This window comes from Pinus tabuliformis, chromosome 3_1 (genome assembly GCF_031772625.1).
Source record: "Pinus tabuliformis cultivar Carrire ecotype Pingquan chromosome 3_1, CPIR1, whole genome shotgun sequence".
Lineage (NCBI taxonomy): Eukaryota > Viridiplantae > Streptophyta > Pinopsida > Pinales > Pinaceae > Pinus > Pinus tabuliformis.
Window position 1 is genome coordinate 633835320 of NC_142301.1, and position 24369 is coordinate 633859688.

Below are 24369 nucleotides of genomic sequence, written 5' to 3' on the forward strand. Positions count from 1 at the left end.
TATGGATTCACTAATATACCCCTAGTTTATCTGTTAGATTTATTGGAGATTTTCCCGGAAATTTTGTTGTTCAATTTGTTTAGAATTTTATACGAATTTGTTGAAATCTTGAGTTGTGAATTCCTTTCAATACAAGTGATTTTCAGATTGCTAAATTCTTTGTGTTTTTCAGAGAACTGGATTCTTTTCAATTTAAATGTTTTTCACAGAGCTAAATACATATTTATAATGAAAAACCGATTTTAAAAATTCACCCCAAAAAACAAATTCACTAAACAAAAACACCAACATTTAATAGTTAGACAACACATTAATAGAATCATTTTATCACATTGCGAAGGATGGAAAAAATTCAATTTTATTTGGACTCCATAAGAAATAGAAGTACGTTTGCTGTTCCTATATGTATTTCAAGCTAAAAATCATATCTGAATCTACTGGCTTTTGTTTTCAGGCGCTGGACATGTCAGGGGAACAGCAAAGTAATGTCAAGTATGAAGAGGTGAATAACAGAACATTACCATACGGAAACTTATAAATTTGTATCAGGAAAGGAGACTCATTAAAGAGTTTAACAATATTATTAATAAATATTGAGATTTATATTTAGATCGAGCCGTAGAAACTAGAGCTATTGTTATTATTCTTTATTTAAATTTAACCATAGGTTGACTATTAATTTTCGGCAGATTAACATTCACAACTCTCACTTATATGAACATGGTTGTGATTGTTTCTAATACTTTTTCTTAATTACTACTTACATGTTAACTCGTCTAAGTCAGTTAGGCTTATAAACCTGACTAAAATATTTTATTTTGACTTTTTTACTACACTATAATGATGCAACTTTTTTTTAAACTTGTTGCTCCAAATTCTTGCTCCAGATCATCAATATTGCATATTGCTCCTTGTTACAATTAAGATGAAGCTAATTCATTTTAACTTTTTAAGAATTGTTAGTTACCTTGAAAACACTCTTGTGTCTTTCTTGTATTTGTTGCACTCTCAAATCCCGTCTTGCCTTGGTCATCATCTCGATTTTCAACAATTTCCTGCCTCAACTGGTTACACATTTTCTTATAGTCAAGGTAACTCTTCAACTATTCAACCACAAGATTATATGGAATACTCTACAGCTGATATTTATAGTCATCGATAAAATCATTAGATTTATCTTGTGACTCAAAAATACTACTTAAATAAAAAAATATTACCCGGCACAAAAGACTCTAAAAAAATCATCAAAACAAAATCAAGAAACGAAGACTCAAAATCAAGAAAGGAAGACTCACTAAAGAGCTTAACAATATCATTCATAAACACTGAGATTTATACATAAATAAAGCAGTAAAAACTATAGCTATGGTCATTATTTTTACTTAAATTAAAGACTCCTGACCATTATTAACTCCTAACAATTATTAACTCCTAGTCCACTGAAACACATGGGTCGTGATTATTTCTAACCATTTGTCCACTCACGTTATTTGTTTTAAATCATTATACAGGATTTTATTCAAAGTTCGGGAGGAGTGAAGCTCTTTACTTGTAGATGGATGGGTACCGGCAGAAAGGCAATCCAAAGCCGTTATATGCCTCTGCCACGGTGAGAATCACATAGCTTTGCAATTCATGGTACAGAGTCGACATCCTAACATAACCTTAATCGGGATTGGAAATTGTGACTTTGAACTGGAATATTTAGAATATATTTTCTTTATTGTCAGGTTTTTCATATTTATTGGGTAACTTTGAACTGAAATATTTAGAATATATTTTTTAGGGCTAGGTTTTTTATATTTATTGTAGATTTTATATTTTCAGACTTCCTTAACAAATTATAAGATATTCTCGAAATTTACAATTAAATAAATACAACATGTCTGGAATCTCAGACCTATATCATGTAATCTGTTTTCTTTTCATGATTGCAGGCTATGGGGCAGAGTGCAGCATTTCGATGAAAGGTACTTGGAATGTGACTATCTGCGGTCACACTGGACCCATGGACTATAAATAAATATGAACAGAAAATTAGTTAAACAACAATATTTGTGGGAGTTTATGATTTTTTCTTATTCATCGATTTTGAAATCTAATAATTCAATTGGATCTATTCTCAGACACAGCAGTGAGGCTTACAAAGGCCGGATATACAGTAGTTGGTATAGATTACGAAGGGCACGGCAAATCGGATGGAACACGTTGTTACATAAAAAACTTCGACGACCTTGTAGCGGATTCCGCAGCATTTTTCAGGGTTGTCGCTGGTATGTATAATTAGGATCCTTTATGCACGATATATTTTAAAATGTTATGGTGATTTATGCCCACTGAAAGAATTGTATGACAGCTGTAGTTATAGGAACACTGACAGAATTGTATGAGATATTTAGTTGCACAAAGTAACACGATAGTATGGATATTACGTTACAGAGCGCGTTGAGTATAGGGAGAAAGCGAGGTTCCTTTATGGAGAATCAATGGGAGGAGCCGTGGCATTTCTCATCCATCGAAAGCAACCTAACTTTTGGAGTGGTGCTGTGCTTGTTTGCCCTATGTTGAAGGTACAAATTATAAATTCGCATAACTCTAGTTGCAGAGATATGCTTTGTACAGTGAATTCAGTATCAAGTGTTGCTGTGCTTGTTGCGCTATGTGCAAGGTATCGATTATAAAAAATTTGCATAACTCTAGTTGTCGAAATATGCTTCTATAGTTCATATGGAAAGATGGTAAAGTCAGTTTCGTCTGTAGGTTAAAAATTTTTGAGTTTCATTTTCAACCTGGTTGCCTCTGTCTCATACTTCATGGGATGTCCCTGCTATATCACGTGCTGTAATTAGCCCGACATATTCCTTCAAAGGAAAACTCCAATAAAGACCAACGAATTTCCTTTCAAAAGAAAACTCCAATCACAAAATATTTCTAGTAGTTTGGACATTGGTATCATGGTTTTTATATGCCTACTCACTACGTTTATACTGACAACAGATATCCGACGAATACAAGCCTCACCCCGTGGTTCTAAGCATATTGCGGCCGTTAACTGCCATAATCCCAACGTGGAAGCTTATGCCCACGCAAGACATTTCAGAAGCGGGCATCAAGGACCCGGAAAAGAGAAGGGAGGTAAGGACCTAATTTTATATCATTTCATTCTTCTAGTAATATCTATTGTGTAGTCTCCTCGTGAGAAGATGGGGTAGTTGTGGTTGTTTCACTGGGTACTTGGTTGCAAATCTCATGGGGACACACTGACTTGTTACGCCGTAAGGCGTTCCCTCTGAGAAAGACATCCCTAAAATGTGACCTGTGCGATCCTGAGCCATTGATTTTGTGTGTTAGATGATTGGGGTGTTTTCTGCCATTCGTTTAATCTGTTTTTTCATAGAAAATTAGTTTTTTTCCCATGGTAATGGGCCATGAAAGGCCAGGCCTGCCCTGCTGGCGATGAGACTCTTCTGCTGGTCATGAAACTCATGGCAGAGACTGCCTGCTGGCTATGAGACTCTTCGGCGAGCGATGAGACTCTTCTCAGAGACTCTTCAGGTCTTTCTTCACTGCATGTGTAGCCTTGTGCAGATAATGATAAGGTGTATGTACTCTGTTTTTATGACATTTTCGATAGCTCTCGGCTCAATTTCTTAAGTTAACTCTCTCTCTGCATTCGATCGCTCTCGGCCCAATTTCGTAAGTTAACTCCCTCTCTGCGCTCTCTGCGTTCTGTGTGTGAGAGTGTCAATATGGGCGAGGGAGCAGCAATTGGAATCGATCTGGGGACGACGTACTCGTGTGTGGGAGTGTGGCAGCACGTCAGGGTGGAAATCATCACCAATGATCAGTGGAATCGAACCACTCCCTCCTATGTCGCTTTTACTGATACATGTCATCTTCGAGGAGCCCAAAACTTGTCAAATGCTTCAATCTCTTTTCCCAAAATTCAGGCCCGTTACGTTTAATTAGAATAAAAGGTGCCGATTTGAAAACAATGGAGACATTAACCTCTGATCTGAACAGGTTTTGAAGATACTGGATGTTGGGACGCAGGGTTTTCTCGAGACTGGAGTTGAGCAATCTGGATCCATTGGATATGACATTTCCCAAGTCTTGTGCAGGAAGGCCCAATGTTTTCGTGAACTCAATCTTGGGTTTCAACTGCCGATCAACGTTGAGACAAAGAATGGATGGGTTTCTGGTAACAACAAGCCTTACCTGGCGTTCTGTGCATCCTGAATCTCTCAGTAACTGTACCCCTTGCTCGGCGATATGAGCTGACCTCATCGCCACCATGGATGGCCTTGCTTTAAGGATAGCTAAGAGCTCAGACTGACTGAACCCACATTCGTTGAGTAAGAATTCTGAAACCAGGCATGTGTTCTCTGCTTCTGTGTAGCTTGTGGACTTGTCTTTGTCAGCAATAATAGTAGAAAACTGTGATAATTTTAACAAAGTAATCCGAGGAAATGGTGAAGATAGTACTGCAACAGCCGCTGCCAGGGAGTGACGGTGATATCCCAAAGATGAAGCCAAGTAATGGGCAAACATGGCCATTGCTGAAGATATGAAATTAGGGATTACTGCATAACAAATGGATGAAAAGAGGCCGGTATTTATACGAAGATAGATGTATTTGTTTATTATATTATAATCTACATATATAAACGATATAAATGTATTTGTTTATTATATTATAATCTACATATATAAACGATATATATTTGATTGCTTCTCCTGGTTGGCTTGGGAGTTGATTTTGGCAATTACATTTCAATTCGGGATATTGGTTTCCAAAATTGCCCTTTCTTGAAACGATGATTGTTTCCTTCCCAACTCCCAAGTAAAAGATGAAACACTGTTTATCTCTTTAATGCCATGGCTTGCTTTATTTTCTACCTGTTTTGAGATAACACCGATTAACTAGTGTGCAATGTCTAGCTTGGATTTGAAATGTGTCAATTCCAGTAAAGTCTCATAGATACAACATATCTGGAAACAATCAGATCAGACTACGGTAGAAACGGATAAGAATTTGAAGTCCCTACATTTGCCTGCGGGATTTGAATATTTACTTTTACAAGTTAACCATGATTCAAACAGTCAAAATTTCAGATCTATCCCATCACATTTTAAAGGGAGGAAGCAATGCATGATCGTTGCAAGGTGATAGCAAAAAAACAAATTATCTGGTGATGAGAGTTTTTTTCGTCTTTCAAAAATGTGTTATTTGATGCATTCTCTGTGATTGTATTACAACTGAGTATCCTTCAACAGTGCATGTTGATTGTGATTGTGGTGTGACAATAAGCTGGCCAAAACAAGATCCCAGACCGGAACTGACTGTGTCGTGATCATTTTCTATATATATTAATTCCCACCCATTACTCATGTGGACTAGAGGGATCATGGCACTGGATCATAACAGATTGATGATCCCTTGGTTGATGTTCTCAAACCTCTTTCAATCAATAAGAGTAACGCAATACAATCTAACCTGACCAAAACATAAACCCGAAATTCTAGTCTTTTAGAGGGCAGGCTTGCCACTGCACATTTCAAGTAACTTTTTGGCATGAGGACTGCACTGGACATATTTTTCGAGGAACTTACGCTCACTTAAAGCAAGAGCAGTAAAGAGACTAGGAGGACACTTGGAAGGTTGCATTGCACTGAGAGCACTCAACACCTTGTGGCGGGGCTTGATCCTACGCTCCAAGCTGAAACAAGACACTGCATGAGGATATGAAAAAATAAACTTTGCAGGAAGCCCTGCAGTATGCATAAAAAAGTCCATGTTCTTCTGCACCTTATCCATGGAAGCTTTTAATATAAGTGGGTGCCTCCTAACAAGCTCCTTGATGTCATCTTCGAGGAGCCCAAAACTTGTCAAATGCTTCAATTTCTTTTCCCAAAATTCAGGCCCGTTACGTTTAAGTAGAATAAAAGGTGCCGATTTGAAAACAATTGAGACATTAGCCTCTGATCCGAACAGGTTTTGAAGATACTGGATGTTGGGACGCAGAGTTTTCTCGAGACTGGCGCTGAGCAATCTGGATCCATTGGATATGACATTTCCCAAGTCTTGTGTAGGAAGGCCCAATGTTTTCATGAACTCAATCTTGGGTTTCAACTGCCAATCAGCATTGAGAAAAAGAATAGATGGGTTTCTGGTAATAGTCATCCTTACCTGGCGTTCTGTGAATCCTGAATCTCTCAGTAACTGTACCGCTTGTTGGGCTGTATGAGCTGATCTCGTCGCAACCATGGATGGCCTTGCTTTAAGGATAGCTGAGAGCTCAGACTGACAGAACCCACATTCGTTGAGTAAGAATTCTGAAACGGGGCATGTGTTCTCTGCTTCTGGGTAGCTTGTGGACTTGTCTTTATCAGCAATAGTTGTAGAAAACCGTGATAATTTTAACAAAATAATCCGGGGAAATGGTGAAGATAGTGCTGCAACAGCCGCTGCCAGGGAGTGACGCTGAGATCCCAAAGATGAAGCCAAGTAATGGGCGAACATGGCCATCGCTGAAGATATGAAATTAGGGATTACTGCATAACAAATGGATGAAAAGAGGCCGGTATTTATACGAAAATAGATGTATTTCTTTATTATATTATAATCTACATATATAAACGATATAAATGTATTTGTTTATTATATTATAATCTACATATATAAACGATATATCTTTGATTGCTTCTCCTGGTTGGCTTGGGAGTTGATTTTGGCAAATTACATTTCAATTCGGGATATTGGTTTCCAAAATTGCCCTTTCTTGAAACGATGATTGTTTCCTTCCCACCTCCCAAGTAAAAGATGAAACACTGTTTATCTCTTGAAGGCCATGGCTTGCTTTATTTTCTGCCTGTTTTGAGATAACACCGATTAACTAGTGTGCAATGTCTAGCTTGGATTTGAAATGTGTTAATTCCAGTAAAGTCTCATAGATATAGCATATCTGGAAACAATCAGATCAGAATACTGTAGAAACGGATAAGAATTTGAAGTCCCTACATTTGCCTGCGGGATTTGAATATTTACTTTTACAAGTTAACCATGATTCAAACAGTCAAAATTTCACATCTATCCCATCACATTTTAAAGGGAGGAAGCAATGCATGATCGTTGCAAAACTACTAGCAAAAAACAAATTATCTGGTGATGAGAGTTTTTTTCATCTTTCAAAAACGTGTTACCTGATGCATTCTCTGTGATTGTATTACAACTGAGTATCCTTCAATAGTGCATGTTGATTGTGATTGTGGTGTGACAATAAACTGGCCAAAACAAGATCCCAGACCGGAACTGACTGTGTCGTGATTATCTTCTATATATACTAATTCCCACTCATTACTCATGTGGGCTAGAGGGATCATGGCACTGGATCATAACAGACTGATGATCCCTTGGTTAATGTTCTCAAACCTCTTTCAATCAATAAGAGCAACGCAATACAATCTAACCCTGACCAAAACAGAAACCCGAATTTCTAGTCTTTTAGAGGGCAGGCTTGCCACTGTACATTTCAAGTAACTTTTTGGCATGAGGACTGCACTCGACATATTTTTCGAGGAACTTACGCTCACTTAAAGCAAGAGTAGTAAAGAGACTAGGAGGACGCTTGGAAGGCTGCATTGCCACTGAGAGCACTCAACACCTTGTGGCAAGGCTTGATCCTACGCTCCAAGCTGAAACAAGACACTGCATGAGGACATGATAAAAAAACCTTTGAAGGAAGCCCTACAGTATGCATAAAAAAGTCCATGCTCTTCTGCACTTTATCCATGGAAGCACTTAATATAAATGGGCACCTCCTAACAAGGTCCTTGATGTCATCTTCGAGGAGCCAAAACTTGTCAAATGCTTCAATTTCTTTTCCCAAAATTCAGGCCTTGATATTCCTGTGGTAGGCTGCGAGTTAAATCCATATGTGCAATTGCAGAGTTTCGACAATAACATCATTACTGATGAGACTCCTACAGATGGCTATTACCTGAGATACAAATGGTGAGTCTTCTTTTACTTTAGTAGATGCAGAGGTTTTGATCTATTATATGGATGGTACTTGCTCTGTTGCATGTTTGCTTTCCCCCAATAAACCACCACACAACAGGCTAGAAATTTGATGTCCTACCCTGCTTTCCCCAAAAAATTTATATGTAGGCCAATAATTTGCAGTGCCCTTCCTGTCTATGGATGGAAAAAACTACAGGAAAATGCCCATGCGTCTATTAATTTTCAGTAATGCCACAAACAAAATATTGATTAGTCTTTTTCTTCTCTGGGATGGAAGCTAGCCACACACACCAATGCAAATGGTTTGGTTTTAGTAACCATCGAGCATATGGATGTGGTATTTTGTGGAAATGAGTTGCCAAGTATGTGATTACAATAGAAGGGATAATCTTGTGAGCATTTTCACCTTTGATTGCTTCTCCTGGTTGGCTTGGGAGTTGATTTTGGCAAATTACATTTCAATTCAGGATATTGGTTTCCAAAATTGCCCTTTCTTGAAACAATGATTATTTCCTTCCCACCTCCCAAGTAAAAGATGAAACACCGTTTATCTCTTTAAGGCCATGGCTTGCTTTATTTTCTGCCTGTTTTGAGATAACATTGATTAACTAGTTACGCCGTAAGGCGTCTCCCTCTAAAATGAACTCCCCTAAATGTCTTTCTGTCCTAATCTTAACCGTTAGATCTATTGTTAGACAATTCAACAATTCTTTTTTGTCCAAAGAAAACATTAAAAAACAGTGATTAGTTAAAAAATTAATTAAACCCAGCCCAACCTGTCCATTTACCTAGCCAGTCCGCCGTGTGCTGCACGAGCTTTTTCTGCAGGAGGAGGGCCAGGAGGATGAGGAGGGCCGCACAGGGCAGATTTTTTTGCAGGAGGAGGAGCGCCAGGCCAGGGTTCTTGCTTTTTCTTCTATTCTATTTTTAGGGTTATCTTTTTTTTGACTGGTTTTCTTGTTTGTGCAGGGATGCAAACCAACCAGAGCGCATAGAGGTAGTATGGGTTGGATTTGGATGATGGTGTTCCCTTGAGCGAGGCCTTCCTTGCCTCCTTTCAATCTGGTGACCCCGGCCGCACAGCTCAGCACAGCTTGGCAACGGAGCGTGGCAGGTTCTGGACACAGGGGCAGAGTGGAGCCTCATCTCCTTGCAATATCGACTTTGTTTAAAGGTATGACTTAATTGACTGGTTCAACAATCCATGAAGAACTGAACAGGGTGAAAAATACTTATTCACATTCCTTTTCTCCTTGTCTTCCAGGTCAAATTCCTTTCCAGCCAAAGACTGCACCTCCTGTTTCATCCTGCACCATCAAGAAGGTATTTCTTTGTGGCCTGGACTGTCCCAGGTCTTATAGCTCCAGGTTGGCTAAACAGCTTGCCTTGCCTCCTTAATTTTTCTAGAGAATCTCTCCTCATGGAACCTGGAATTTTATTCGACAAGCCTCTCTTGACGAGCCATGTTGCATTGATACTCCAAAATTGGGAAAGATAGATTGCTCCTTTGGTGCTTCCTCTTTGTCCCCTGTTTGATCATTCTCTTAGGTCCCTTCCTACCTCTAGTGTCTTCTGTGCTTTACTATTATTTGGGCATTTACATATGCATTTCTTCTCCCCACCAATTTTCACTTCTCAGAAAATTCCTTGGCTCTCATGCCAATTCCTCCTCATGGCTTTACAATTCTTGCGCAACAAGATTTCTCCCTCTTTGAGCTGGCCAGGACTATTCTTATTAAATTTATAGCCTTGCATGGCTATTTCCACCCTTTGAAATTATTAGGCTGAACTACTTTCAACCTTGGAATTCTATGTGGTATCTCTCTCATAAATTCTCAAATTAAAATAGGTCCTTCTAAATTCCTCCTCATGGCTTTACAATTCCTGTGCAATAAGATTTCTCCCTCTTTGAGCTGGCCAGGAGCATTCTTATTAAATTTATAGCCTTGCATGGCTTTTTCCACCCTTTGAAACAATGAATTTGTGTTTAGGTCTGATCCTTCTATTCCTCCTCTATTGCAATATTAGCCAATAGGTCTCCTACCACATTTCCTTCTCTTTACATACTGGAAGTTGACCTCCTTAAAATTTCTAACTGTTTCCCTTGGTCAAGTGAGTTGGACTTCTGAATGCAATGCAAGATTTTTGTTTTGGTTTAAATTTTTAAAACAAATTGTAACATTTCGCTAGAACATGATCAAATGCAAACCCAGATGCATCCTCTAAATTCATGAAGTACCAGGGCCTTTGTGAAGGTACTTTGCACCACTACCAGATGAGTTTCCTTGACTGTGCAATGGAATTTTATCTTTTTTAAGCTATTCCTGTCTGGAAAACACTTGCAATTCACAATAATTAGGAATTCTATACAAAAGATCATCGGGAAGGTTGGAATCACATTCTCCACACTGCATTATTCATTATCTGAATAGGCTTAGGAATACAAAATACCATTGCATTTCTCTTGCACTACTTAAGGTCCTCTTTCCATTTCTCATCCGATTTCCTTCAAGAATGTTGTACAGACAGTGTGACTCATCCACTGGTGGAGACTTCATTAAAGTAGGCACTCGAAATCCATGTTTTTGATAACTAGATATGGATAGATAAAGAAGAAAGTAGGCCATCTAGCATGAGAACTATACTGCAATAGCAATTGTCCTTCTAGCAAGAATGCATGAAAATTTATAAGCCCCTATTGATGGCTTCATTAAAAAGCAAATAAATCTGGAACATAGATGCAGATAGAACAGAGTCAACATGTTAATCACAATAAAGATAGAAGCCCCCTTATATATCATAACTGTGTGCAAGGGGAGAGAAAAATCCCAATGTCCAATGCGCTGAAACACAGACTTAGAGGCTTTGGCCATTTGTAGTAAGGCCCATTCTGTGGCATGGTACAAGGCTTGCAGGAAAGTTTGTTGTTTTTATTTCTATTAAGGGAATCAATAACTGAGTGGATTCATACCCGCTAGGCATGGGTTTGAGTCCATTGGGCTACCACTATAAACCCTAGGTCCCATGGAGAGGCCCAGCCACACAGAACAGTTAAGTCTATGAATTCAAATTGAGGCGGGAGCATTAACCCCCTGAGCTTTGTCCTCTCAGTCTAACCCCTAGGGCCCAGAAGTCTTCTATTGTTGAGTCACAAGTAGCTTTGAGATAATAATGCACTTGTATGCTTCGAGATCTCCTTTTCTCTAGCAGAAGCTCATCTTCCTTTTTATGCCAGTGTTTGCATGCTTAGATGGTTGATTAAAGCTGGCTCCAATTTGAATATACATGGCTTGAAAATCCTAATTAATGACTAGAGTCATGGACGAAGATTTTTTGAAGACAAAGCATTATTGAGGAAAGGATTATGTGGGAAAGCATTATTGAAGTTTCTTTTGATTATAGCCATACTCAAGTCAGTGTTTGTCTGATTTGGTGAATATATAGTATTTGGGTAAATCTCTGGTAAATGGGCTTCCACTTTATTTGTGGGCTTCTAGGTTCTATATTAGACCATGTGAAAGGAGGTAGAACACCATGTAATTCTTACTTCCCAATGTCAATAATGGACATACAACTCCCATCATCAAAACATTTATCTCAGATTTAGAAAGAGCATGATGATATGTTGCTAATAAAACAATGTAACTGTATTTTTCTGCTTTGGCAGTCTTTTTGTCATTCTTGGAGGCAACTAAAAGACAATGAATCATTCTTCTGTGTTCTAAATTTCTAAACCATGTTCTCGTTTGTTATAACAAGTTAGCTTGCCAATTGCAGTGATGGAAACAGGTACATTGCTAACTCTTGGTTTGCTCAACCTGCTCCAAAAGATCATCCATGGTGCTCCATGCCAAACCATGCTATGACTCCCCATATCTCTGGGACTATAATAGATGGCTAGGTGTCATATTTCATTAAATTTCACCCCTTTGTTCTTAGAAATTTCTTTGATTGACAAACGTACCTCATAAATAATTCAAAAAGTCGATTATATTGCATCATGGTCCATTACACAAAGCTTTAATGTTGCCATTAATTCATCATTTTTGTCATCTTTGGAAGTAGAAAACAGGAATCATAAAAAGTACAGAGATATTCTTGAGAGTTTTCTGACTAATTATTCATAAAATCTCTACTTCAGATAATGTATGCAGCTGGAACGTAGGATATTCTAGACAAATACTTCAAGGGAGAAGATTTTCCTTCGCAGAATTATATTGTGAAGGAAAGAAAGCTGGCCAGTCAATACCTATAAAAAATTCATGTTGGATGCTAAAGCAGATGATTCTTCTTGTTGAAGGTTGCTTTATCTGGAATAACAAGCAAGAGCCAGAGAAGAGCTCGCTTCTCTCAAATAAAACAATGCATCAAATATTGGACTCTCAAATACATTCTTGAGACCAATGATGGTTCAAAGCATTATGTAGGAATGAATGATAAAAGATTAGCATGAAGCTTATTCCATCTTATTGATTTTATAGGTTAGTAGTTTTGAAATAAACAAAATCTAAGATAGAGTGAAGTTAGTGCTTTAGTCCTTTGTGGCTATTGATGCATGAAGTTGGCTCATAGATATTTCCCTTCACAGAATTATATTGTGAAGGAAGGAAAGTTGTCCAGTCAATACCTATAAACAATTCATGTTGGATGCTAAAGCAGATGATTCATCCTGTTGAAGGTTGCTTCATCTGGAATAACAAGCAAGAGCCAGAGCAGAGCTCGCTTCGATATAGTCTCTTCAATATGACATTATTTTTAATATAAATGGTTTGCCAGGGTTTTATCCTAATAAGTACCACATCACTGTTATCCTAATAAGTATTTTTTGACTCATATAATCTTATTTTTAATATAAATGGTTTGCTTGTCTTTTAATGGCAGAGTGTTTGAGAGCCCATCCATTTGCGGAAATCTCAATGGGAGAACCTTTAAATTATATGGGGGGGCATCCATGACAAAAATCATTACTTGTCCTTTAATGACAGGGAGTATACGAGCTCATCCATTACATAAAGTTTATGGGGGAGCTGGATGTTTCATTTAGATCTGAATATAAGTTCTTTTACATATGATGTGAAAAATTGATTTACTTCTATTTTTGTTTTTTGTATTTCAACTTTTTCACACACTATCCTTTTGTCTTCCAATTCTGATTTACAGCCTGTTACATCCGAGTACAAGTTAGTTTTAAAAAATTGAGGTGCATGGCAGGTGCATGGAGTACTATAGCATTTTATTTAACAAATGTTTAAAAGAAATACTATAGAAACTTTTTATCCTGTTCATGGAAAAATATCTGGACAAAACCAAAAAACATCATCAAAATAAGTGGGTTACTCAAAAACGTTACAGCAGCAGCTTGAATCCACATTTTCTATGACCCTGTACCCTTTCCCTTGTTTGATCAAGTTAACAAATTATTATTCCCTTACAAATGGACTTTTTGTGATCCATTGTGTAAACAATGATCTGCTTGTTATAATCTAAACAAGTAATTTTTTTACAAAATATTTTGTCAATCACCAGATCTCTTTGATTTTTAATGTGGTATATGATGCATTTTCAACAGCTAAAAAAATGGTGTAGCCAAATTGAGAAAGTAGATACCCCTTCATTACTGTCTGTGCACAAGTTCTACTGTTTTAACTGAATGATTACATCGTTATACCTGTTGGTGTAAAAGCCAAGGTTGTATCATATCACTTGATAAGATGTTCGAGGTAGCCAATTGGAGGAAAAGGATGGCTCTTGAAGGCTTTTTTACTGTGGACCAATGCTGCCGTTTTAAATTGAAACGTTACGCCGTTTACTTATTGGTGCAAGGCTGCATCAGATTTATCTGTTTGTTTTTAGTGAGCATCATATTGGAACTCATAAAAAATTATATATGTGTTAAACAAATTAGGTACTTCTAACCAAATGTATAAGAAAATGGAAATGAAGTCCATGGTAGACTCTCCTCCAAAAGTTCTTTGTTTTGGTGATGTTACATCCAAAGTGCTTATTGATGGTCAAGAAAGGCATATTTAAGCAAAGAATAGGGCTGTTTTATAGAATCTTCCATAAACTCTATGCTTTGAACCAACTCTATCAAATACATATATGCTACCTGAACACTTAGAAACAAACATCAAAAGTTGTCTTCTATAATATATGCAGAGTGCCTAGTCCTCTCAAAGTTGTATCACATTTCAAGGAACCTATTTGGGAACCCTGTCCTTGATCAAACTCATTAGATCTACCTGATTAACATGTGGAATACAAAGCTTTTTCAGGTCTGGAAATGTATGTACTATTCTTTTTAGCTCATTATCTAACTCATAAACCATTTCAGAATCGGTTTGAATGCAATCAATAATGTCTATGACAGATTTGGACATCTCAATATGATGAAGTTGTATCATGTTCTTTTGACAATAAAAATTAGATGAAATAGTATTTGAGAATTCATTGAGATCGGTATGCAAAGAATTTTGCATGCTACTTGTTTCTTTTGCTAAAGGATCTCCACATCTTACAAAACTTCTTTTCACATTCAAGTAAAATGACAGATCACTGGATACAAACATAGAGTTGAACAATAAAGAGACCTTCTTAGTTCTTGACTGAAGTGTATTTTGTAGATTATCCTGTGTTTTCATGTCAATGTTGTCAGGTACCCCACCCAGAACAGCCTCAGGCTTGAACCTTGGAATATCTGATATACCAACACTTTCAGAGAGCTCTGGACCATTATTTTCAGGTTGACTATCATGGTGCTTATCAAAATACTCCATTATATTCAAAAAATTTGAAGTCGCTTTCAAAGAAGGATCTGTAAAATTAATCAATTTGCAGTTGTCTTCATCTTGTATACTTTTCTGAAGAGAAAAACAACTATGATTGTTGCAGTCCCCTCCCTGTGAGTGATGGAAATCCAAATAAATCCATTCACTTGCAGATGTAGAATGCTCCTTTTGTTGATGGAGAACCATTTTTGTAACATATAAGGCTATAAGTTATCTTTTTGCATCATAAAACACAGGAGTTGGTAATGACTTGTAGGTGTTGTCAGTTAAGGTTAGCTTAGGTACAACTACTAGTTCATCAAAAGATCCATGTGATATCAATTTGGACTCATCTGATGTTTCCATAGTAACGTCTCTTGTTTCCATCAATTCTGATAATATTTCAGATGTTCCTAAACGTACATAGCATGCATTATCTTATCTTGTGAAGATAAGAAAAAAAAGCTCGTGTACATGATTGGCAGACCACAACTAGAAAATAGAAAACACAATAAACATATGACCATATTACCATATTCTCGAGTTGAATTTCAGTAACAGAAATGTATAATTTGGCACCCAACACAGCATATGCTATAAAGAAGAGTACTTTCATAATTGAACCGGGATTCGTCTGGAGAAAAGGAAACCAGTGCTAACATCCATTCCACCATGGAAACTTTTAGGCAATGCTGCATGAAAATATGGAATGAATTTTGAACTAAGCGGGAAAGTGTTATGAACTCCAAGTTCCACCAACTCAAGTAAGTATTCAAGAAGGAACTCTAACCAGAGGCACATGTAGCAGATTAAACATACAAAGAACTCGGCCCAAAACCTAGGCCTTGATCTTTCTCATTATCATAACTTCAACCTTGAGTAACCATACCTAAAACACGTTTTTAGCTAGCAAAAGAAGGTGAATATCAGCAGAACTTGAACTACTCCCCCGAAACGTCACTGCAAAAGTTACTTATGTGCTACTACACCATTTGGCATTAACCCAATGGAATGCTGGAGGTACCAATTCACACCTTGATATCAAACCGGTAAAGATGCCCAATTTCAAAAGGGCAGGTAGCTCATTGGTAGAGCAGGTCCTGTATTAAATTCCTAGCCAGCCCAATTTTCACCAGAATGAGTTTGTAGACAATGCAATAGATGCACAAAAGACAAAGAACACTCTGCATTGAGGCCACACTCACAAAACTACTGACATCAACCACAAAAATAGCTAACAGCCACTTTAGACCACAACAACTGTAGTGAGGCCAGTTCATCCCCTTACAAATTACTGAAATTCGATGCTCCACATACCTTCAAAACTAACAAAAATTATATTCCCACTCCCACTTACAGTTTCTTTAATGAAGTGAAGGAAAAATCTCTTTCTTTTTTATCAGAGGCTTCAGCTCTGCCTTCCGATCCAAACCTAAGATATACCATTCAGAATGAGCTTTCTTTTGTAAACAAGGATTGGAAGGAAGACAAGGGTTCTACTCCTGTTATGCCATTCATTAATTCCAATAACACCCTCCCCAAAAAATTCTTGTGTGTAGAGTCATCGGGTTTACTATGGTAATGGCTGTAACATTTTGCAGTCTTTTCTTTGTTGGCCTGTGGTTTAGTGGTTAAGTAGTTGAGACACGGCATCACCATGTTAAAGACCCAAAATCAAATTTAGATCGGAGCCTTAAATTATAAGTTGATTGAATTTTATGAGATTTATATGCAATATTAATTCAATAATTAATAAAAAATAGTGTGAGGCACCCTAAATCAACTTCTGTTTATACAACGTTAGAATTTCATTTCTGCTACATATTTGCATCTCATTTAGATTTGCCCATTCCCATGTAGTGATTGTTCCTCAATTTATGCCTTACGGCGTTTCTTTTGCAACATTTGGTGCAAATGCTAGTCATAATACAGTTAGAAGAATGTGTCTAGTTGGGGTTTGAGATTTCCAGTTCAAGCATCTTATTGGAGTCTGGGATCCTGGCTCCAGTTTCTGGGATCCCTGCTCCAGTTTCTGACATCTCATTAGAGTTTGGGATCCCAGCTCCAGTTGATCCCAAGCTCCAGTTTCTAGTGATTTCCAGATATAGTTCTAGGCTGAATTATGAGTTTCTAGTATATGTGACTTGCATAATGTTACATATATCTAAAGAAATTACTAGTTCCTATTAACCATTTTCTTTTCAAAATTATCTTTTCAAAAATTATCGAGTATGTATATATAATTGCTTCATCCTCATGGTTTCATATCCAATATGTTTATATAATTGCTTCATTGTCATGGTTTCCTGCTGCTAAACACAGATGCGGGAAAACCCATATATTTATCAAGGAAGACCTCGTCTAAAGACTGGGTTCGAGCTGCTGAGGACAAGTTTGGACATAGAGAAACGAATGGACGAGGTGCCGAATTATTGTATTTTAAGTTATCCTTGCTTCCTTTCATAGGTACCTATTCTAGATAAAGCTTATGATGTTCTTAATGAATTATGTTGTGCAGCTGATGCTGCCTTTTCTGATTCTTCATGGGGAAGATGATAAAATAACAGACCCATCTGTGAGCAAATTAGTGTATGCTTCTGCCAAAAGCACAGATAAGACTCTGAAACTGTACCCCGATATGTGGCATGGATTGACATATGGAGAACCTCCCGAGCACACAGAGTTGGTATTTTCAGACATGATTGGATGGTTAGACGAGAGAAGTGCAACAGGGTGCCCCTAAAGAAATAAACATCCATAAATAGTCTGTCATAAAAGCAAGTGCCTGAATAACATTATCTTATCTTATTTTATATTATATTCAACGCCAGATAATTCGGTGCGTGAGTTACGAGTGTGAATGGTGCATACGTTTCTCATACAAGGAATGATACCTTCAAGCTAGTAGTTTTGCTTGCATCGAAACTTTTGATCAGTCTTTTATTTGCATTTCAGGCATTTCGTTCGCGAAGAAAGGATCATCTGCCCAACTTATGTGGGATTTACCATTCATATGTGTTGTATGCGGACATCTTCTCGATCCTGGTGATCGTTAAGTTCCACCACTATATAGTCTGATCTAGAAGATGGGTAGAGAATTGAACCCGTCTGATCTAGAAGATGCGTAAAAAATTGAACGAGCGATTTTTTAATAATAAAAGTGTTTTTAACCCTAATCAATTAAACTAACCTACCAAACTAAAATGATATGATATTTACCTATTATTTTTTAATTTTAATATATTAAAGAAATATTAAAATTTCAATAATTTTAATTTTGAATCAATTTTAAAATATTGTCATTAGTTGATATATAAAGAATTATTAAGCAATATGCTTTAGTTTAAAGTTTAGTTTATTTTTTTTCAATCCATTTAAAAGAAGTATTGTGATTGGTTTTAATTTTAAGCAAACAATATTTATGTATAATTTATGTTTATATTTTGTATCTACGTATGAGGAGCTTTTATTTTTCGTTAATGAAATTTTCAAATTGTGAGATTTGTATTGTGGATGGCTCATTATCTTCTATTCTTTTACTTTCCAAATCTAAGTTCCGCAACTTCCGCAACTTTTCTAGGAACTCATTATCTTTCATTTTTCTATTTTCCAAATCTAAGCTATGATCCTTTTATATAGCTTTATAACTGGGGTTTTAAATAGGCTTAATTGTATTGTTTAGTAAGATGACTTCAAGAAAAGATAACTAGGTTGGTGTTCTATTTTATATATGTAACAATTTTGGGTTACATTTCCATGTAAAAAGGAAAAAATCAACCTTGTTCACAAGACATGTATTCCAAGCTGAATAAAGGGAAAAGCATTATAATGGACATTACATGTGGTTTATTAATAGCTATGGAAATTGACAGAAGACATTGGCAAAGGCAAAGAGGTAATAAATGACGTTTAAGTAAGAAAATAAAGGAAAATAGGAGAAAAGAAAGATGAAAAGACACAATTATGCATGCATGAGAAATTAGAGAGAAAATGAAGGAAAATGAAAAAAAAGGAAAGGACAAGACTAGACATCAATGATAAAAAAACATCAATGAAATAGTTCACAACTTTTGTTTGTTTAGCTTTTGACAGTTTTTGGTTCAACTCTTGTTCATTTTATCTCTCTTACACTCTTGCACACTTGAGCATTTTTGGAGCATCCCAAAATTCACTTGGACTTGGAGAGAATCAAACAAAGGATAAGAAAAGGAATCGTGGACAATGGAAAAGAAGGTTAGGTCAATAGCTACAACTAGAGTTCATTGCAAGTAACAACTTGCATGTGTGATTTCCTTGCTGAGATTTGGATGCATTGTACATGCATGTGGTTCTTTAGTTATTTTGTTGTCATTGACATGGAATTTGCCTAGATTGACAGTGCTTTCAACCTTGTCTTGCCATTTCCTCGATAACCATGATGTAGTGTGTTCTCTATTTTGATTGAGCTTTGGATGATCGGTAGACTTAGATCCTGGTTGAGATGGACTTGGGAAAATTCCCAAGGGTCAAGGGTGGAGAAGGGGTTTCTACTAGAACTCTTGACAGATGGGCGGAGATAAGAAAATTCCTCTAGAGATAGTGAAGGAATGTGGGATCCTCTTTAAGCCAATCACCCCTATGCAATATTCCAAGCATGAATGTGGAATCTCATGGGATAAACTAAGACATAATCAACAAGGGAATCCATAGGTTAAACCACCCCCACCCTCAAGCTACAATGTTCTCACATAAACCGGTCCTGAGATAAAAAAAATCAAACCGAGCTTGGATGCCTCAAAATTTCTTCACCATACTTTGAGGAATTTTCCTTTGTCCGCCCACCTGTTAAAGGCTTCGTAGAGAAAACCATATCCATCGCCAACCCCTGGGAATTATTCTGAGAGCACCTCATCTAGTTCCAAAACCTTTAGACAATCCAAAGCCCAACCAATAATGAATCCCATCACACCATGACTATCCAGTGAATGAAAAGGCAAGGCTAAAACTACTATCAAACTAGGCAAAACCCATTCCAATGAAAACAAATGAACCAAATAAGAAAATGCATGTACCATGCATTCACATCTCAACTAGGAAATCACACATGCAACTTGTTAACTGCAAAAATCCTCTTGCTGGAGTTGTTGATCCAACCTTCTCCTTGCTTTCCTTTGCTTTTCCTTTTCCTTCCTTTTTCTTTTTTATCCAAGTGCTTATTCTCTTTTCATTGCTACACCTGCTCCAAAGATGGGCAAAAGTTGTCAATTATTTCTTAGGTGCCTTTTTATCATTGATCTCCTATTTTTCTTCATTTTACTCTAATTTTCTTGCATGCAAATATGTGTCTCTTCACCTTCATTTTCTCCTATTTTCATTTGTTTTCATAAATAAATTCTAATTATTGTCTCTTTTCCTTTCTCAATTCCTTTTCCAATTTCCATAGTCATTATTGAACCACAAGTGATGCCCACTAAAGTGATTTCCCAACATTCAGCTTGGAATATGTGTCCCATGACCTTGGTCTTATTTTTCTTTTATTATTCGTTATTACATGAACTTTAACCTAGGATTGTTACATTTGTAATGCATTATGGTTGAGGTGTACATTTGAAACATTATGGTGGTGCTTCCTATATATTTACAAGATACACTAAGAATGGGCCTAATGTGAGCCGAATGAATGAAGTACCATTAGGGGATTTTTGAGGTCTAAAATGGGCCTCCTAAGAAAAATGTACAATCAAAATAAACTTTATAAGAACCAATAGGATTCAAGATGATGATGTCAACCATGGGGGATGATTCACCATTTTTGGAGTAAAAAAGTACAAAGATTAAAAAATAATAAAATAATAAAACTACTTTTTCAACTTGTATTTTGAACTTATCTCCCTAAGTTTTTACTCAAATTTCAAGTGGGAGTACTCGTTGGATGCAAAATTTAATTCCTCATTCAAGGAGTACCCATGTTTCATACTTTCAATGGACCATTCTACACGAAAAATCAGAAATACATGAAAAAAAGTGATTGCAATCATGTTTTCCATATATTTCTCATTTTTTGTGTAGCAGGGTCCATCAAAAGTATGCAACATGGGTACTCCTTGGATGAGGAATCAAATTATGCATTGAACGAGTGTTTTCGCTCAAAATTTGAGTAAACCCATACAAAGATAAGTTGAAAATATGAGTTGAAAAAATAGTTTTGTCTTTTTTCACTCTAAAATTTGATCTTATTTTATTATTTCCACTATTATTTTATAATTTCCTTAGGAGGCCCATTTTAGACCTCAAAAGTCCCCTAATGACTATGCATAGTGTTTTAAAAAATGGAAAAAATCCAAGACTAAGGTGATTTTAAAATTTAATATGGTGAAAATAAGAAGGTAAAAAAATTACTTCATCTCTTCCTACACAAGGATGTATGTCTACCTTGTAGAGTAAAAATGAAAATGTACACCATCTTACAAAAGTAAACAATGAATCAAAATGAATGGTAAAGTCATTGAACCAAGGAATTAACATTTTAAAACATTGCAAATAGAGTGGACATCTAAAATGAGTGAGCCCTAATTCTTTAAGGAGAGATTAGAAGCACAAAAGGAATGAATTGTGATAATGAAATCAATATGGTAATATTTTTTTTGTTTGTGCACCCAACAACAAGATGCACGAGGTATTAGTTTTTCTTGAATTCATTAATATGGTTTTTAAATTTGCCCAAGCATGGTGTGTTAGAGATAAAGATACGCCAATGTGATTCATAGTAATTGGACCCACCAATAGGCTAGTTTCTTTACGAATATAAAAAATCTCTATTTTTTAAGTGAATGTTAATGTTTGTGGTGTGTTAATATTCTATATTCTTTGTTGTGTTCATTTAGTTAAGCACAAATGCAATTTTTTATGGTTTTTAATTGTTTTTTAATAGTCAAAAGAATTTCTATCCTAATCCAATGTATGGTTCTCATGTGCACCACTTCCTATTGTTACTTTCAAGAACATTATGCATTTTTATATTTTTAGAATTAAAAGAATGACATTTCATTATTTTATAATAATAGCAGTCATCAACACACCTTATTTATAAGCATTGATGCTTTCCTGTCTCAAGAGCATAAGAGTGTGCACACGATTAAGTAAAACTATTTAAAAATCCTACTTGAATACCTTTGGCCACTTGCCTCTACTAGCAACCTCTAGTATAAACAAAGAACGTATTATTTTTTGGGGGAATTTCTTTAAATTCCTCCACTACAAGGCATTCTCCTTATAGTTTCCTAACCTATATCTATTAGGATGTCTAAATAAGGAGGCAAAGCTCAAGGTCACTAAATAGTGTAAGATCAAATTTGTTGTAAGAGTAGAATATATTGATGAAATGGAAGTAGATGCAGTACCACTTTATGTGTGCATTGTATTATCTGTAAGCTCCTACATGTATATAATAGATGATATATTCATGAGGAAGGAAAACTGACATTTTCTAATCAAATATGTGAAGTCGTGACATTTTCTAAAGGTCGTGATAAGAACGGGTGACTTGTAACTGAAGCTGGTCCATGACTACCTTCGGCATAAGGTTATGAGAGGCTCAGAATCCAGCATACAGCTATACAAAAGAAAATCATGATCTTTTAATGTTACATAAAATGGTGGAACAATTTCATCAATCATATCAGAACTAGGGCCAAACACTGCTGAGGGTTTTTCATCTTGTAGACTAATAACATCTCCCTCAGCATCTACACTAGAAGATTGTATCCATTTAGACACTTGATTTTTGTAACCATGATTTTTGGAAAGTTCAGCTAAAGGTATAAGAATCTTGACCCTTTCCAATTCCTTTTCAATATTAAAAGTTGTCAAAATAGTCTTGTCAGGTGAAAGGGTTTCAGTGGATGACTTTGTAGTCTGAGGTGTTGGAGTTTGTGTTTGAATGGTTTTTATTGTAGGTTCAATTATGGTGGTAGATTTTGGAGGTCCTCCAGGACTTGATCTAGGCCTTAGATCATACCTTTTATTCAATTCTGCAATAAAAAATTCAGAGAATGCTAAGTATTTCGAAATTTGAGCATCTCTTGGTTCTTTTTCAAAATACTGAGGTGAGGATGAAGGAACTATGGCCATTTGTACTGCTGAAGAATCAATATTATTGATATCTTTAGTGATTAAAGGGCCTATATCCTATGATGGTTGATCATCAATCATCAAAGGTGGTTGAATGTTTTGGTCAGAACCTAGTCTCTGGAGAATTTGCATTTGAGGAGTTCTTATGAATTAAGTTTGAGCTTGAGGTATGAGAGTAGTTTGTTGAACAGTTCTAGGCTGTGTTTCAATTTTGGAAATCATGTTAGAAAGGTTCTTGAGCAAAGATGTAATTTCATCAATTTTCTGATCTTCAAGTTTAGATTTGGAGGAGTATGAATCATCAATCTTAGCTTTTAGTTTTCTTTCTTCTTTTTCTGCTTTAGCTTTGAGTTTGCCCGAAGCTGACCTATTGGATTCTACCTCTACAGCATTTGTCTACATGTCACCTATTGGATTCTACCTCTATAGCATTTGTCTACATGTTTTATAATGTATTAGAACTCTTTCCCTTAGCATGAATGCAAAGTCATCATCAAATGCTTTGGAAAATCTAACCTTTGCAGCTACTACTGGTGGTTTACAATCAGCAGGCATTTTATGATAGAGTTTTTTAAATATTTTGATGAATTCAGCAACTGGTTCACCAAGGTTTCTTTTTAATTCCTTAAATTCAGTAAGGAAGTAAATATGATCTTTCTTTACCCCCCATTGGTTTTTGAAGATAGTTATGAGCTCATTCCAAGTTCTGATAGAGTCAGCTCTAAGCTGCCTAAACCAGATCCTAACATTTCCTTCTAAAGATTGTACAAATAATCTCATATAAACATTTTCCTCTTCTATGTTCATATTGTCAGAAAAAATCTAGGAAGGTTGATACATGATCCTCTATTGAGGGACCTGTTTCTCCATTAAATCTTGGCAGATGTTTTAGATATCCATCAGGAAAATTTCCCAAGTTTGCAGGGAGAACTAGAGTAGCATACCTAGCTTGCACAATGGGTCGAAAATCCATAACAGGAAGAGGAGTATGGGGTGTCTGAGTGGATGTTGATGAGGAAGACGAAGATGATGAAGATGAAGATGAAGGAGATGAAGATGAGTCAGTAGGTGTAATAATATGTGGAGGAGAAAGAGGGGACGTCTTTAAGGATTTGAAAGGGGTTTTGAAAACCAATTTCTAAAATCTTGGTGGGAAGTCTTCCTTATTTTCAAACAAAGGATTTGAATAGACAAAAAATGTCTATTCAAGATTAGTAGAGGATGACGGAATAGAATAAGGAGTTGGAGTAATGAAATCTTAAGGTTTGAATTCAAGTAAATGTAAACCCAATTCTTCCTCAAATGAAGGTGATTTGATAGGAATGGATGGAACTTGATATGATTCAAGTGACTATATTAAAAAGGTTGATGGAAGGTATACTCCTCTAAAAATAAGATCAGAAACCCTAGGAGGTAGTTCAGTCCAATCAGGATGTGTTGGTATGAATGAAGAGGGATCTACAGATAGAA

General features: G+C 36.4%; 1 protein-coding gene and 1 pseudogene across 1 annotated transcript in view; one reads left to right on the top strand and one right to left on the bottom strand.

Moving 5' to 3' along the window:
- LOC149188664 (caffeoylshikimate esterase-like) overlaps window positions 1–17874 on the top strand; it is an 82150-nt gene extending 64276 nt beyond the window's left edge. The window contains exons 5-10 of the mRNA XM_089410035.1: window positions 1938–1970; window positions 2127–2273; window positions 2440–2570; window positions 2998–3135; window positions 17113–17211; window positions 17309–17874. Of these exons, the coding sequence (XP_089266161.1) occupies window positions 1938–1970; window positions 2127–2273; window positions 2440–2570; window positions 2998–3135; window positions 17113–17211; window positions 17309–17533 (773 nt within the window). The 3' untranslated portion in view covers window positions 17534–17874. The remainder of the gene's footprint in view (window positions 1–1937; window positions 1971–2126; window positions 2274–2439; window positions 2571–2997; window positions 3136–17112; window positions 17212–17308) is intronic.
- On the bottom strand, window positions 5683–6529 carry LOC149188666 (uncharacterized; annotated as a pseudogene).
- Window positions 17875–24369: the final 6495 nt, after the last annotated feature.